We start from the raw sequence: 17,717 nt of genomic DNA on the forward strand, positions 1-17,717 counted from the left end.
CAATTTATACCCCCATCAGCTGCTGGATTTATAGGACACTTAAAGCGGATCAATCATTTTCCATTCCCAGGTCTCGACACCTCTCGCCACGCTTTTGAACCTGCAGTCGAGGGGGGGGGGGGGGTGCACCTGTGTTGCAGAAAGTGCACATATGCTTTTAATGTGGCCTTGACACATAGCCAAAGGTGGGGAAGTCACGAAGAACTTTTATTTTCGGGACGAATCTTTACGTTAAAAAAAAAAGAACAATAGACGATAATAGACACTTTGGAGCGCCTTGTCGATCGCTGCGAGTGCACGCAATGTGCACGGCTGTTGGCGCTTAGCCGCGCGGTCAACTAGCAGCACGCGGCGCTTTTCATGTTCATTACCGCTTGTTTTATAGTGGAATATTTAAGTCTCCGGGCCTTGGCACGGCTGTGGCTATAGTTAGAGAACAAAGGGGAGTGCAAAGAGAGGGGGGGGGGGGTCGGGAGGGTGTGGCATGCCGTAAGTGTTGTGCGCGCACTTCATGGAAAGCTAGGGGGGGGGGGGGGGCAGACGGAGCTAAATTCAACTCATTCCTGTATTAATGGGAGCTTATGTGCCATTCCACCTTAGTGAAGAGGGCATTAGCTAGGGTGAGATCCACCTTAAAATATCTCCTCTCTCTGGTCTCCTCTCTTTGATTCTTGCGTTGTGTACTCGTGGCTTTGGCACGGGTCCGATTAGGCTTTGATGGGAGCCTGTTAAGTCGGCGGGTGGAAATTGCACGGCGACGCTCACGCCGTGGCTCGAGTACGATGAAGGGCTGCGGGCGAGATAACGCTAAGCCTTCGCTTCTGGAAGAAACCCAGTCCTGAAGATAAGACTGACTTTGAAGCAAGAAAAAGGTTCTAAGAAATTAACCGAGGTCATTGTAATCTTAAACTTAATAGAAGGAATGAGATTGCTTCGTTACATAAAGCGAGCAGACGGATTGACTGCGGAGACTCCACAGGAAAGAACGAGAATGAGCTAGATCCGCTTTCTGCTAAGATTAGCGGGTTTTATGGATATGTGAACACAAATGGAGAAACAACTCATGTAGACAGACAATAAAACACCAGTCATATATTCTTTATCCTCTGCAAGGAACATTGCAGCCACATATATTTAACTTGTATCAATTTTAGAGGGGACGTTCATTATTTGCAACATTTTACGATATGGGGGTTGATGGCTATTTTCCTCCCCGGATACAAACGAGCGTTGGGAAAGACATTCATTGTGCAATGTGTGTGTGTGTGTGTGTGTGTGGGCATGTATGCGTGTCAGCATGCGCGCTGTGCGGTGGAACGAGGCGAGCAGTTATTAGTTGGCAGGGATAATTGGGCTCTATGTAGGTGGCATGACCTTGCTGTCTACAACAGGAAGGCCCAGAGCTGAGCGCGACCTCCACCGCTGACCTTACAAATGCAATACAGTGACCTTTCACCCCAGCCACATTAAAGAGAGACAGTGTTGTCTTTCTGCAGTCAGTCAGCCAATTAGGGGACGGGGCCCAAAAGAATCTTGCTCCTATTCTGCTTGCTCACTCATTTGCCGTTGTATCTCATTAAATTGTGACATGAATGTGCTTTTGAGGAGGGGAAAATTCCGATTGGCTCCCTCTTGCTCCTCCACCTGTCACGTATCAACGTTTTTGTTATTGTTTAGTTGGGCGGCCGATCTGTCAATCGATTGAGTTCGTCTTGACTTGTAATGTGTTCAAAAAAAAAAAACTCATGTGGAAAAAGTGATCAGATTACGATTAATCGAGTGACTACCAAGCTCTAATGAACGCAGGTATCTGCCAAATAGTCTGATCTTCGATAAAAGCCCCGAGAAAAAAAAAAAGAAGATAAGAGTGAAAGGGAGCGAGAGTGTGGTAAGAGTGTTCTTTGATGCCAAAGTGCGTTTGATTCGGGTCGCTCGTGCGCCGGGTTTGAAAAGCAATCTAATGAGGGCACATGTGGGTGTGTGTGTTTCGCACTATGCCATGGCGTCTAAGTAATGACAGGTGTGTGTAGCCAAGCCAGTGTCCACAATGTGTACATATGTGTTTGTTGGGTCATTAGCGCTGCTTTAAAGGCTTGGAAATGTGCAATAAAGCAGAGCTATGTAAAAACTCATCAAGGGGAGGGGAGGTAGGGGGGGGGGGGGGACTGTTTGGCACCCAATCCATCATGGAGACGCCTGCAATTCCAAAGGCGGAAGAAAACAAAATATTTAGGATTTTCTTTTTCTTTTTTTTGGAGTATTTTTTATAGCCAACTTCTAATGATAGCATGGCTTTTTTTTTTTTTTCTTTTAAAGCTATGGGGCGACTACGTTCTGCCCACCCCCGGCCGGCCCAGACGGCGTAACGATGGACATTCACAAGCAGATTGCGCCGCTGTTTTCTATTTAAGCCGCTGTATGACCCTTGACAACTAAACAACCGTTGTCTCCCGAAGATCAGGAAAAGGGGGCGGGGGGGCCGAGATAAGCAGAGCGGCATAAAGGATGTTGAAAGGCAAACAAGTGGCTTCGACAAAAGACGGCAGACATCAAGAAATGGCTTGCGTGCACGCCGCGGGCACTGCCCAATTGTTTCAGCCTAATTTAATGGGATCAAACCAAGAGCGCAGGCCGCAGACGCAACCACGGCAATCTGCTGGGAAATCTCCCGTCTGATTGCCTGACGTCCCCGCAGTCAGTCGCCACGGAGACGGACGGGACACAAGGAGGGGGGGGCGCGCAGCAATGCTAAACAATGTGCGCGTCTGTTCCGGGCGCCGAGTGTCAATCCGTTAGCCCGTCGGACGGGGGACTCGAGTCACATGGGTCAGATTTAAGTCGTAAACTAGCAGTTGGGAATCAGCCAAAATATCTGAAAGTCAACAAAATCTTTGCTGTCATTTATCCTTTCGTCATTTCGGAATTCCACCTGTTGCCCAAGCAAATTCATGAATATTACTAGTCCATATATTATTCGACATGATTATTAGTCTGCAGGAATCCAGGTCATTCCAACTGTACACAGGGGCGAAGGAGCCGAACCTCTTCAGGCAGTCGCTGTTTGTTGCTAAATGAAGGCGAGCATTCTTTGGTTTCCCAGGGAGCTGGGTGCCTGCCAGTCCCCCGGCCACTGAGTGCCATTTTATTAAGAACAAAATGGAGCCCCTATGAAAGGAGCCTCGCACTGAGCCTGCACAGGTCTCACTGAACTGCGCCTCGGCATAAACAAACAGCACCTTAAAGAGACAGGCCGGGCTGAAAAACGAGGAACGCAGGAGGTGCCAGGGAGACGGACGGCGACGTCTTTCGCCGTGCCAGCCGCCATTGTTCGCCGGTGATGCTGAGCGATGCTTGGATCGACCCGAATGGGAATCGGTGGAGCGCGGACCTCCGGGTTTTGGCAGCCCATCTGCATAATCCAATTCAATTGTGTCATTATGTCGGATCGAAAGTATGTCTTTGTTGCGGAAAACACACCCGCTCTTACAATTAGTCACACTCGCGCCAGACGCAAACCCGCGGGAGCCGAGCCAACATCTGTCTTTGATATCAGCTAACCTAAGCGCTTATGGTGGGAGCCCACCAACGCCACCGACGGCGTCTCGCCTAAGTCTTCGGCGTCCAGTCAGACACTTTGGCGGGCCGCGCTCCATCTTTCCATCCGGGTCCGGCGAGCGCGTCTTGGTTTCTGAGAATGCCGGCGCATACCGCCGCGCGATGTGTGTTGACACAGACATGTGAGAACAGTGCGAGTGCGCGCGGTGGCTGCCGCGCTCCAAAGTGAAAGCCGCAGCCTCCAACCACATCAGAGGGCGGCGTGGGAGACGGAATGACAAGGCCGGGAACCAGCCGGCGTCTGCCGGCAGCCACACACGCAGTCGGGCTTACGCGTTCGCGGGGTTTCCTGCACGTTTGAATTTTCAAAATGACTTTTTTTTTCCAGGCGCTAACAAAAACAAATAGAATTACACGGCGAGTATTTAACGTCTGCTAGCGCAATGCTAACACGGAATGGGGAACGCCATAGAAAGGCTTTTTTTGGGGGGGAGGTAAATTCAAAAACCTGCATTTATCACCCTCACCCGTGCACCTACTGACACGTCGCGTCACGCCATCCCCTTCGCACACACACACATTTAACACCCGGCGTCATCGCACCGCAAGTCTTATTTGGCGGTCATCCCGTCGGCCAAGGATGCCGTCTGCAGGCTCGGGAGATGTTTGTGTTTGCGTACTTTCTCACACACCGGCGCTGACTGAGCGCGGCGGCGAAAAGCAAAAAAAAAAAAAAAGATTTGTTGAAGCTTTTCTATGTGGTGCCGCTGTCACTCAACAGCATGCGGGGGGGGAGGAATGAACGTGAAAATATTTGTGTGGATTTATTTACTTATTTACTTTGGGCAGGGTGCGGGGGGGGTAAGGATAAAAGGCGCATTACTTCATAGTTTATTCTACGACTCACTTGAGTTGATCACGGGACAAATACAGTGAGCGGCATTGTGTGTTTGATGCGCCGCTATCCGTCATCCAAACACTAAAGCCAGCGGAACGCCAATCACGGGAATTCTCACGCCGACACGCACTCGCATGCGGACGTGCCCGAGAAAGGCAGCACAAGTGTAGGTCAGCCATGGGTGAGCGAAAGCTACAAGTGCTGTTTTTACTTGTGGTGGACACACATCAATTTCAAGGAAATTGCTCGCCCCATTATTGGAAAGTGTTACCGGAATGTCAATTAAGGGGGGAAGTTTTTAACCTCGCACCGCACAAATAAACAGTCTAGCCCCCCCCCCCCCCCCGCCCTCTTATTAAAGGCAGTGTCAGCGCAGACAGAGAGTCTGGAGGGGGGCCGAGGGGAGGCCGAGCCGGGACGGAGGACGGGAGGCCCGGGAAAAGGGAGACGAGGGGACAGGAGATTTGTTGCTCTCAAAGAAATGCTTTTGGCCCTCCTTTTGTGCCTGAGGGCCCGGGACCCTGAGAACCGCTCCATCGCCAGCCAGTCGGGTTCGGGCCCACTTGAGGATAACCCCGACAGGCGAGGATCTGCTGGACAACTGCAGATTGAGTCAGGTCAACGGAGGGGAGAGAGAAGGAAATGCGTGTTACGCCGATGGTGGCTGATAGTGGAGGAGGAATTTGGGGGAGGGGAGCGCGGGGGCAAGAAGAGAAGGAGGGGGGGGGGGGGAGAAATCAATAGTGTTTGTTTTGTACTGGCTTACTTGGGAAAACACGCCAGGCGCTAAAGAAAATAAATGAGTGGGAGGAAGGCGGAGTGATTGCAATCAAACACTTATGAAATCAAAATGGAAGATCTTTGGAAAGGCAAAGCAAACACAGACTGGTTGGAACCGAATAGGTCACATCGTCAATCTCACCGCGCTTCTTCAGACTCAAAGGTGTCCGAAGATTGCGGAGTTTTCAAAACCGGTAGCCGTGAAAAGAATGTGCAGAGAGAGCGAAAAAGGGCTTCTGCAACTTGGCCACCAGGAGGCAGTGTAATCCAGACGGAAACAAAGAAGAGCTTCACAACTACTATAATTGCCTCAATTAGCCGCAGTCACTTTTTTTTCCAGAGGATAAAGAATATATGCGTTTGAATATGGCAACGTCACGTTAACGCCACCGCGTGGATGCTAATCATCAGCCAGCCTATGACATTTGACATTGTTTGCTAGCATGAGGCTAAACCGAATTTGTGAACGCACCTAAGCCTCTAAGATAGATCCTCGGCCATACTTCATCCAGAAGTGGGTGCTGAAGTTCAAACAGGTATCTTCTGCAGCCGACAGACCGAGCCTCTAAAACGAGACAGAGTGTGCTCAAGTGGCTCCGCGGGGTCTAAGTCAGCGAGCTCGTAGGCATGCCAAATGCCCTCGCATAGCCTCTGTTTGGAAAAGGGCTTGCCGAGAGCCCCCTTCATCAAAAGCCACCAACAGCTGCCGAGAGGCCGCGTGTTCCACAAAGCGTGCTGGGGCACACGTTTCACTCTTTATGGGCCGCTATTTCAGACGAGAGGAATTGAACCCAAAGTACTAATTGAGTTCTTTCGAGACTCAATTCAAGTTGCGTTTCGGTCGTTTTTGAATCGATGGATAATCGTCTTTGTGAATGGCGTTTTCGATATCAATCCTAAATATTTTTTTTTCCGTAACGGTCCAGCCCTACCGCATACACAGAAGCGTATAAGTCAAAGCAATCGGGGCGCAATCCTGCTGAGCCACCAGTTCACAACCCCGACTGTCAAACCCAAAGCTCAGCAGGGGACGAATGCTGAGCGCAGAAAAATAAAATCACTACTTTTCTTTCATTTTCTCCCCCCCCCCCCCCCCCTTGTTTTTAAGTCTCGCAAAGTGGCCAACAGTGCGGCTTCTCCCTCGCATGCTCTCGGCTTTTTTTTTTTTTTTTTTCCTCCTCGTTGCTGTGCATTCCGGTAAAAGTCAGGCAGATACTGAATGTCGGTCGGCCATCCGCGGACAAACTTTGGCTCCGATGGGGGGGGCCGTGTTAGTCACCTCAGGATGAATGAGTCACCGGAGAAAGACCATTCAGGTAACACTTTTCACACATACACACACAGGCACTCACACGGTCTCCTTTTTGATGGCATTATGCTGCCACGGTGTGGCCACTAAGAACATTGAAGCTATTCATGCCTCCTATATTCTGTCTATAGTGCTACTTAAGTCATAAATACTACTCAAATAATTTATATTTATATAATTTACTACAAATTTTTACATTATTATTATATATTTATTTTCTCTCTTTTTCAATCTAGGATGTCAAGCCTATCTTCCTTGCAGTGGATGAAGATAAGCTAAATGCAAATTTGAAAATCCGCACGACACCACGTTGGATTTGCGAACTCGATAATCGGCGAACGTTTTCTCACGCGCTTTGCCGCGCGGTATAACTAAATTGAGCTCATCAAATTTATTTGGGAGTCGATTCTCCCATGGATGCCAGCCAATATTGTTCATCATTCTATTTAGGACGTCTGAGTGCCTATTGAGTGTGTATTCGGTTTTGCCTGGCAGAATTAATGGATGCAATCAAAAGTGTGCTCTCACAATGACAGCCCACGTCGCGCTGACGTCAGCGAGGGGGGGCAATCGGGGGCCGCTGATGTTTATACATTATTAAGTAAAAAACACGCCTCCTTTTTCTGTTATCTCACAATAAAAGCAAATGATTCGCTGTGCCTTGTAGTGATGACCCAAGATCTCAAATTGCCTCCTCTGGTTGCGGTTTATATCGAAAGTGCATGAGTCATCGGCAAAAGCGGCGTCACAGCGCGCGAGGCTGCAAAACAAGCATGACGGAGGTTTTTTATTTTATTTTATTTTTTTTGCTGTGTTTACATCCGTTCAATCAACAGCCGTGACACGCGTGCGACACTGGCAAGTGTGACACACACACGGCTCAAGGGAAGGGGGGGGGGGCTAATTAACCGCCTCTCATCCGCTCCATTTTCCAATTAACCGCACCCCAGTACACAATTCTACGTTTCTACTTAATTGCGTGCCACCGCATTAGTCCTCATTGCTGATTTCGCCGAGTGTGCGTTTCAACATTAGCGCTGCTTAAGGCTGCCGGCTGTCCTCAACTGTATTTTGGTTTCCATTTTCAAGAAGGGGGAAAGTGCCATAAGGACGGCAACAGATATTCCCCTTGTGGTCACAACAGATTGATTTTTTTTTCTTTAAAAAAAAAAAAGGGGAAGCAATGAACAATAGAGAGGATATGAAGTCTCACCCCAAAACAACCGCAGCTCGTGAGATCAGCCGCCATGGCACCAAACTAATAAAATCCCGTCTGCTGATGAGCTCCTTCAATTTCTTTCCCGCCGTGGGGTCCGTCTTTAAATCGCGGTGAAGCCAAGTATTAATCTCCGATATGAACTCCGTATTAGTAATCCTTTGCATGTGAAGACGGAAACATTTTGTGGCTTATAAAGACGCCGCACCGACTTGGAGCTACGCTCGGGTCCAATTCCACCTGTGACACCGGAGAGCCAATTACAAAACTCACGCTGCTAATGGAGGTCTTGGGTTACCTGATCGGGTGACTGAAAGTCGTCAATGTTTAATGCCAATCGTGCATTTGAAGTCGAAATGTTGCGCGTATTATTATTTTTAGGGCTATTGTCGCAAGATGGGTTTCGAAATCGAAGAGGAAACTCACAAATTTGCGTTTCAGCTTGGCCTTGCCGCCGCGGGCGGGCTTGTCCTCCACCGGAGCCCCCGAGCTGTCGTCGCAGTTCATGTCCAGGTGGTTGTCGGCCGAGATGCTTTTACGGAGGTAAGCGGCGCGAGCCCGGAAGTGAGAAAAGGGCGAGCGGGAGCGAGGTCTGGCTTCCCCTCGCTCGGGCTCGTCTTCAGCTTCCATGTCATCCTCCAAGCGCCACAGTTCGCCTGTGTAAAAAAAAAAAAAAAAAAAGGAGAGTCATGCATAATTCACGGCGAGAAATGGCCCCGCTTTTTGCAATGTCGTCACTTTTGGATTTGCGGCAAAAACATTTTGTCATGAAAGATTAACAATGCCGCAATCCCCTGCTATTTTTCGGGGTAGGGAACAAAACCTGCATTGGCACACGCATTGAAACCAAAAACAACAACAACAAAAAACTTGAGTACCAACCGAAAGATAATGAGCAACGAGGGGAGACAGAAGCGCGGCAGCATGCATTATGGTCAATGACAGAGGTTGCTAGGCAACAAGGGGCCACGTTAAGTCTCTCGATTTTGATATTTGCAACGGAGCAGCAGCAGCAGGAGCAGCAAGGTAGGGGGGGGGGGGGGGGGGGAGAGAACACTGATAGCTCGGGGCCATAAAATACAAGGAGAAAATATAATAGGAATAATAATACAGGACGATGGTGTTCCACAGGGTTCAATTCTGGCACCCCTGCTCTTTTCATGGTTAAAACTTGCTCATTGCAGTTATTGCGCTTACCTTCAGGTGGCAGCGTGCAGGCTTTTGGGCTGCTGGCAGTGGGTGGGTTCTTTCTGCGGGGCGGACTTCCTCCAATGAGATCCGAGTGATGGACTCTGGACACATGCGGGGACTGGGGGATGCTGGGAAGGGTGCGGGACTTGGCCAGGATGGGTCTCTGCAACTTCCTTTCCAGCGACCTAGTTGGGGGGGGAAAAAAAAAATCGGTGTTGTTTTGAGTATAAATAACAATAAATAAATCAAAAATTGCTTCTTTCAAGTCATGCACCCGACGTCGAGTCCAGAGTGGCTCGGTTGTTTTTCCAACAGAATGATTAGCAAGCATGTTGGAAAACTCAACACACACAAACGAGTTTACTGTTAAGGAGCAACAAGAGAGCAGTTGTACAGATCAATCGTGAAATTACTTCCACTTCAGCATAATCAAGTCGGAGGCCATTTAGGAAAACAAGCAGCAGAAATTGCTTTTCTTTTATGGCAGTTGACGTCACAAACTCCCCCGATGGGACGCCAATCAATAAGCACCAGCGCACCAACGCAAAGTGCTTTTCACGCTACGACACAGTCGAATAATCTCAATATGACGTTGGCATGTGTGTAAAATACGTCATTTGGTGTTTTGAAAAATATTCACTACTAGTCCAAATAATGCAGATTAAATTCAAGTCTACTGTGGCAGCCCGATAGGAGGCGACGTCGTCGTAATACTACCCCGACTTCACTCCTCCTCGGCTTGGAAGCCAATCTCACATATTCCTCTAAGGAAAAAAAAAAAAAGTCAACAGACTAGCAGGAAGAAAGACTTAAGTGAATTAATAGAGAATGAAATGCTTGAGTGTGCCTTGAGAGGAAACGTGAATGAGTCTGCAAGAGTAGCGCCGTGTCTCTCGAGGTCAAGTCTCAGATATCGACTGGAACATTCCAGCCCGCTCAATTCTCTCGGACGTTTAGCTCAAGATGCATTTTACATTGTCCCTCTTCGGCGCTATCGGCTGAACTGACGTCAGCGTCTCCATGCTTAAATGGTGACATGTGCCTAATGTCAGTAGTGTACACACACACGGTAACACACACACACACACATAAAGCCATGGCGTTGTAAACACCCCAAACGACACATCATGATGGTCCCGCCTGCAGGCAATTTGGATTCTCGCTCATGCAACAAACCTGTTGCTAAGCGACAAAACAAGGGGAACAGAAAGGGAAGGCGGGGGGGGGGCTCTTAAGTTGTCAGTATATAAAGTCTCGTCATCTCATTTTATAGGGCAATTTTTGTTAAGAGCTTCTCAATTGCGTTTTACAAAACTTCAGCTGGCACAACTTTGTTATTGTTGATGACGACCTTTAGCTAGCTGTGTTTAGCATTAGCATTACACTAACGGTTGTTTGAAATACACAAGAGGGATTTTTAGCTTTACTTTGACAGTAGATGTCAAGAAAGAGCTTGAAGGCTCTTCAGCACTTTTGCTTTTTGAAGCCGTGTTTTTTTGCCGAGGCCACTTTCTTGTGCTTTTCTTCTCTCTGGGTTTTATCTCGCTTGGCACTTGGCTAACAGCGAAGAGGCTTTCAAAGACTTTGCTTCGAATGGCCTCTCACGCAGCCAGCTCCGATGTGCTTTTGCTCGCGTTTCCGCGTGATGAGGTTTAAGTAGCGGCGCGAGTTGAAAATCTGGAAGAAATAGCTGCCGTCTGAGCTTTGAACCGTATCAGTGAGTATGAGCAAGCTAGACTCGCCGCTGTCCATGGTGCTGAATTTAGCTTCCACTAAAAATATACATAGCCTGGCCAAATGGAGTTACTTCTGGCTGGAAATGACACGGCGTGATAGTCTGAGTGCTGTCTTACAGCAAGACTTGCCCTTTCTTCGTGGAGCGAGCCGCTCAAGGTTGGCCGACGCTGACATTATTCTAAAAATAGCAACGAGAGCCTTACAAAACGGATCATTTCCTGTTTTGACAGTTTCCAAATTGGAAATTAAAGAGCTGCTTTGAGCAGACGAGCGAGAGTAAAACGTGCCCTTTTGATTAAACATCGCTTATGATTCATTATGCGTTCAACAACTTGTCTGTATTTATTACGGGGAGCACTTAGTGCTTTTATACTGCCAAGGCCACAAGTATTTTCCTTTTTAAGGTGCAAATGAGCTCGTCCGCCTCTTTTGTTCATTCAACTATGTTGATAAGACACTAAAAATAACCCTGAAGGTGTTCTGAAAAGACATCATTAACAACCAAGAGCTCCTTCAAAGAGAATAAAAAATGAGAGCGCTAGCTTCAATTCGGAACGGCTCCTCAGCCTGGATGGGGTTTTTTTTATCATTGACAGAAAAGGCCAATTTGAACAGCGGGGAGAAGATACAGTCGGTGCGTGGGACAACATGTGTGACAGCTTGGAGCGAATGTACGCGGAAAGGCTCCTCTATTTTTATCGAGATACAAAAAAAAAAAAAAAAACATCCGTGGGAAGAATCCATAGTAGTCGGTCGGCAGCAGCCGGCGGCGGCGCGGATGACAGCACACATCCAACGCACCTCCACATTTACATAACACAAAGCTCGCTTTCACGCGTGAACACACACAGGTGTGGACCTCGCAAACCTTTTCGAACCACAAAGTCAGAGTTACATCTCGCCACTTATAATAGCATGACACAGCAATTACGCAATACAAGGTGCACCAAGATGAATTTAGTCGCTCTATGACCGGCCATTACTCATAATTTGTTTGTTTTTTATTTATGGTTTGCACTTAAATGAAAGAAAATACGTTTTATGGTCATTGGAGAGCATGCATCATTTATTAGCACAAAAGAAATTTTATGAGTAATGAGTCCATTTTTTGGGAGACGCTGTATATTGGGGAAAAAAAATTAATTACAACCCAGAGACATATCGAATCGGAGGGATGGACACTCCTAATATTTTTTCGCCCCCTTCTAGGTACTAAAAAAAACTTTGCATTGATAGTTGACTATAAAAACATCAACGTCAATCGTGATAAGAGATTTTGCATGATGGTTAGCAAATGTGCCTCGCAGTACTGAGGTTCAGGGTTTGAATCCAGTCTTAGATCATAAAGAATGCATGGAAAGCTTGACGGGTTACCTGGCCTCTGCCACCGTGCAGCAGTAGCTGCCACTCCGCCGCGAGCTCCTGCCGACCCGCAGCTCCTCTCGAGATTTGCGCCGATTAAAGTATTCAGTGAGTTTCCCGAAAGTCGCCATGGTTCCTTTCTAACGCTTGGGAGGGGGGGGGTTTAGGGGGGGGGGGTTCTGGTCCTGTTCGGCCCAGCTGCTTCACCAACCTGTGGCGTCTGGACTCACTCGGACCCGGATGCTGCGGCACGGCTCGGCACGGGCTGCGAGTTTGAGTCTCCCCCTTGCGCCATCGGCCTCTTATGCGAAGCGCTCAACGTGCAGAAAAATGAGGGAAAAAAAAAAATAAAAAGAGCAAACCTCCCTCCCTCTCTCCCGCTCACGTTTGCAACTGCGCACACAGCCAGTCTCTCAAAATAGTAACGCTTGTAAGTGCCTTCCAATCGACATGGCAGGAGCCGTCGGCGCCCCCCCTGCCCCCCCCCCCACCCCACCCCTGAGGAGAGAAATCCAGACAGGAGGGAGGTGACGGATCAGCGGCGGAATAAAGCCGAGCTGCTTCGCCGCTTGTCCGCAAGCCCCGTCTAACCCTCCCCGCCCCACCTCGCTCCCTCTCTTGTTTTTCTTGTCTGAGATTCTTTCACAGCGCGCTCTTGATGAGCACACGCGCAGCCTCAACCAATCAGCAAAGCATAAGCGCCGTCTCACGCGACAGATTCTGCACCACGCCGCCGGTGAACCTCCCACCCCAAATCCATATGCATGGCCTAGGGAAATTAATTAAGTGCGCCTTGTAGTCCAAAAAAAAAAACATAGCTTTGTACATGTGTGATGACGCCAAAGCACTAAGTGACGAGCGGAACGGGGGGAGCAGGGCTCCGACTAATTAGTGTCCCTGCGTCACTTTGAGTCGGGGGACACAAGTCTCATTGTTGTCCTTCACAATGTCATTATACTGCCGTCTCATTTTTTTCACCTCGACACACCTCCAATTTTCTTCTCACGGCATCAGAGCGCCTTTGAAATTATCCAATTTAGAGGCTTCAATCAAAATATAAAGTTCATTGAGAAAAAAAAAATGGTCTCATTTGCCCAACCTTGATTCAGCCCTATCGGAGTTTTCTGCAAGAGTCGATCTTATCGATTCTCTTCTCCCTCCGCAGATTCATTACCTGCGTCTCTTGACGTGATTTGCTCCAGCTCACCCCCATCAGGCCATCCGTCTTGGAGGTAAAGCTGCCTGATTATATAGCCAGCATTGTGGAAGAAAGATGGACGAGGGACTTTGAGATTAAAAGGAAGATTCAGTCCCATTATTGCGCTGAGGGCGATTCGAAGGTAAAGGCCCAATTAAAACGTTTGGGCCGTGCATCAGGTGGATTTTTTTCAATCTTTCGCGGGAATCCATTATGGTGATTTATCGTAATGAATGAGATTGCTGAAAGGAGCCATTGGCCATTCATAATCGTCTCTTTTTTTTTTTTTTGGGTCTGGACTGCATTTGTCTCTCTAAAATGATTGGGGATGATGAATTAATCATGCGAGACTATTTGCCATCATGGAGTCCAAAACCTAAGCTTAAGAGTGTCTTAATTCATGTGAGTTCCGCCACCTAAACTTAGAACGAGCGTATTTGGATAAACACGGGCAACGCCTCGCGCTGACAAAAAACGTGACAGCGATATCGTAAATAACGACGAGCGCTTCTTCACTGCGCAAAGTGATCGAACCCCGAGGCGCTTGCTGACATGGCACCAACGCTCGGCCGCTCCCTCGACTTGACGCACTGGAGGGAAAACCGTGATGGATGTCAATACCCGGCCGTCTGGGAAATCTCGGTAACGTCACGTTGACAGAATTTGTTGTTGTCGCCTTTTACGGGAGGCAATAACAACATGCCGGCTGCATTTAGCCCACGGCCGCGCTTGCATTCCGCCTCGGGCGGATTGTGATCAAACCGCAAACACGAGCTCATTCATAATGTAGCGGCGGTCCGGCCGAGATGCGGCTTGCGTATTTGTTTGGTTTATCGGTGCTGACGGCAGACAAGCGGGCTTGCGCTTCCTCCGCCGCGTTTCTTTGACTTGTAGCGCAGCTCGACCCCCTTGAGACGCACGTTTATGTTTGGTTCCCGCGAAGGTTGCGGGCGCCGTCAATTTATTGTATTGTTTATTGATTTATTTACTGTATTTTATTTCTGTACAATGTGTGAAAACATTGAATGACATCATGAGAGCATTTGGGTGTTGCCAGTTAGCTTGAAAAAAGTCAGTTACTGACTAATTGATTTTAGAAGTATTGTAACTCAATTAGAATACTTTAGTGATGTACTTTTAGCAGATACCTTGCTTAATAAAGCAACTTTTTTTGATTTCTATAGTAACATAGAATCCTTCTTTTGGTTTTTTTTTGCTTTTGGTTGACAAATTAAAAATCGTGACATTTACAGCTTGAAAATCCTCATCTTTGCTTATGTGCCCAGCGGCGAGGATTAATTAGGAAGGAACAAAACGTCACGTCAAGTAAATCAACCACATGACGGCGATCAGCTGGACGTTTGCAAAACAGAAGCAGTGGTGGGCTTCCATCAAATGAGTGCGTGGGAGGGAGACAAATCTCCTCCTCGACTAGGTCATTCAGTCACCAATAGATGGAAATGAATTGGCGTGTCGCCCTCTAGCGGATTTATGTTGCCAATCCACCGAAAACTCCACACAGCAATACGTGATGCCTGACCTCATCCAATTAACAGAACGGCCGGTTTGAAGTGTGACATGATTGTTAGGATTGGAAACTATCGTGATTAAATCATTTTTGAAAATGTGTTTCCTCTTTAAAACGACACAAACTGAGAGTGGGGCACACAGATAGCAGAAAGTAAATTGCTCCGATGAAGCGAAGGCAAGTGCGCACCTGTCTTGTGTGTGCATGCCTGGGTATATGTGAATGTACATGCATGGGTGAGGGGGGGTTATTGACCCCCCCCAGCCCCACCCCCTGGTTCTTTTCTCCAATTTTGGTGACTCATCGATGAATCAGCGCTTGCGCAAGTCAAGAACCGAGCTGTCACTTCATTGTTCGGCCCAACGAGGCCACAGGTTGGAGGCGTGATGTCACCGTAAAAAGAAAGAGAACCTTGGGGAGTGTTGACATAATTAGACAATGTGTCACACTCAGTATGACGTCAGGTGGGGGCGAGCTGGAGTCCAAATACTTTAAATGACGTGTATTGCTGTGAGTACTGTAGGAACTAATATAATAAAATATTAGCTATAATATGAGCTATGCCTTTAATACAGTTTTCTTCCTTTTTTTACCATGTTGGAACTTCTGGGTAAGAAGCTTCTTATCCCGATACACGAAAGCTGGACTGCAGTACCGGTTTGTCACCAGCAGAGGGTGCTAAAACACTTGAAAACCTGTCTTTTGGAGTTTAAACGCCTTTTATAGTTGGATGCAGACTAAAAATGTTTTTCCATATAGCACCAGCGTAATATTCATGAACACAAAGAAACAAATCTGCTTTTTGAGGGTTATATTTAAGGTGAGTATAATATTTGAGTGTGTTATTTATTTATCTTTTTTAAATGACAATACGATTCATGATATTGGCTTGTAGCTCACCAATGCGCTTATTTTTTACAATTTATATCATAGTCCTGAGCCAACGCTGTTAAATCTAAGTCCAGTCATTCCCAATGGCATTGGCTTGACTGCCACTGAACCACTCTATTTCAATAAAAATTATTCTCCTGTCCCGGTGCCATTTGGGAGCTAAAGAATGGGCAACAACAGGTCCAGGAAACCCCAAAATAGAGTCAGGAAGTGCATTTAGTAAAGCGCAATGAAGACATGGTCAAACTATACTTGCAAGCAAATAAAGACATACTACTTACTCAATGAGTTGCTCCATTGCAGCAACTCGGGGCGACGGTGGCTCCCCAGGTTTGTGATGGTATCTTTTCCAGTTTGAAATTCGGGATCGTCACCTAAGAAAAGTAAAAAGAACTCATTAGCGCTTTTTGTAAAAGAATGCTATTTACCCTCCAATGAGAGACAAAATGGAAATGTTACACTCCCAGAGTCGTGCAAGAAAAAGTGATGAGTGAACACAACGTGTTTCACAGTGAAAGTTTGTGTTGGCAACAGGAGAGGATGCTGATGAAAAGCATGGCAACGCTCCACCGAGCTGTCATCTCCGAGCGTGCGTACTTGTGAAAACTTCCCTTGCACAAGAGTACAAACCAGTTCCATAACAATGAGTCACCCACTTCTAATGAATCACATGCATAGCAGATGATTGATATGCTGCATACGTGATTGTGGGCAGCAAAATTCTCAGATTTTTTTTTTTTTTCGGCCTATTTAATTTAATTTCAGTAACTCTTTGTTCCGTCCCACAAGTGGACAATAGTGTGGCTCACTCTCCATTGTGGAAGTCATGTCATTTCCACATGAGTGCCTGCTATAAAACAGCAAAGGGCCGACTGAAAGCATCCCTTTCCTGGACATGGCTGGGTCACAAAGTGTCTCATATAAACACAGGACACACCTTAGTCAGACACATTGCACATATCCCACACATTGACGACCCCCCCCCCCCCCCCCCCTTGTACTGCAGTCATTCTTTTTACTCCTTTTTCCGTTGCAGGGAAAAACTGGATCGTAACGTTCTGTGCACGTTTTTGCAATTCGAAAGCAGGTTTGGAAAAGTTGTTTAAGTGGAAGGAGAGATGTTGGAAGGCAGAAGTTGGCGTCTTTTGTGTACCCCCAACGTGCTCGGTTTCCCTTAGCATTGTCATGACAACAGTGTGTACGTAAGCGCACAAAAGTTTGCCGATTTGAGGTTAGTTTAAAAGCAAGTCTGCAGCTTTGTTGGGAGAAGTATTGACTTCGCGACAAAATAAAAACAAAGCGCTCTAACGCCCCCCACCCCCCCAAAAAAGGTGTATTGACAATCGTACCTTATTTCATGCTGGGGCGGAGTTTCATTCGCTTTTAACAGCTGCGTTAAAATAAGAACTGGTCCAGTTTTCAGGTGTTTTGGAGAAATTGATGCAAGTTTTCTTCACCGGCGTGGTAAAGACGCCGAGAGCCGTAAACATACGCAACATGTGGGGTCGTCCGGTGAGATTCTCCGCCCAAAATTGTGCTCGTTTCTAAGGGAGGATGCTTTGCCCCGCCCGCTTCACTTGAACCTAGGACGTAAATCACGCCAACCCCAGCGGGTGCATGATTTGCGTCTGCTGATTGATGGCCATTTAATTATACCAGGGTGCAAAACTATTTCTAAAACTAGTGTTCTTCTACATAGAAGACAAAATATGCACAACTCCGAGTCATTTATGAAGAGTGATCGCAGAATGGACAATTATCCTAATGAGACGTTTAAGGTCCTCCAAGGGATCATTAGGGAATTTACTAATCCTTTGAACTGCATGGTTCAAACAACACGGGTAACACCAGTATTAAGAGATAATCCACATTTACAGAATAGTTCACATGCTAAATTACTCTTTATCCCAATTACATCCAAATGTTACCAGGGAGGGTTAAAAATAAAAAGATAGACTCTGGGAAATCAAATTGTTTTGTGACATAACGATTACAAAAGCTATTTAATATATTTTACTCTACACTGATTGATTTAATGAATAATGAAATGCC

The 17,717-nt window shown here is 47.1% G+C and overlaps 1 protein-coding gene across 1 annotated transcript in view; it reads right to left on the reverse strand.

Annotated features, from left to right (window-relative positions):
- LOC133143225 (ankyrin repeat and fibronectin type-III domain-containing protein 1) overlaps positions 1-17,199 on the reverse strand; it is a 46,619-nt gene extending 29,420 nt beyond the window's left edge. The window contains exons 1-4 of the mRNA XM_061265065.1: positions 17,015-17,199; positions 15,947-16,039; positions 8,956-9,134; positions 8,185-8,414 (exon numbers count right to left, since the gene is read on the reverse strand). Of these exons, the coding sequence (XP_061121049.1) occupies positions 8,185-8,414; positions 8,956-9,134; positions 15,947-15,963 (426 nt within the window). The 5' untranslated portion in view covers positions 15,964-16,039; positions 17,015-17,199. The remainder of the gene's footprint in view (positions 1-8,184; positions 8,415-8,955; positions 9,135-15,946; positions 16,040-17,014) is intronic.
- Positions 17,200-17,717: the final 518 nt, after the last annotated feature.

Source organism: Syngnathus typhle, linkage group LG18 (assembly GCF_033458585.1).
Source record: "Syngnathus typhle isolate RoL2023-S1 ecotype Sweden linkage group LG18, RoL_Styp_1.0, whole genome shotgun sequence".
Taxonomy (NCBI): domain Eukaryota; kingdom Metazoa; phylum Chordata; class Actinopteri; order Syngnathiformes; family Syngnathidae; genus Syngnathus; species Syngnathus typhle.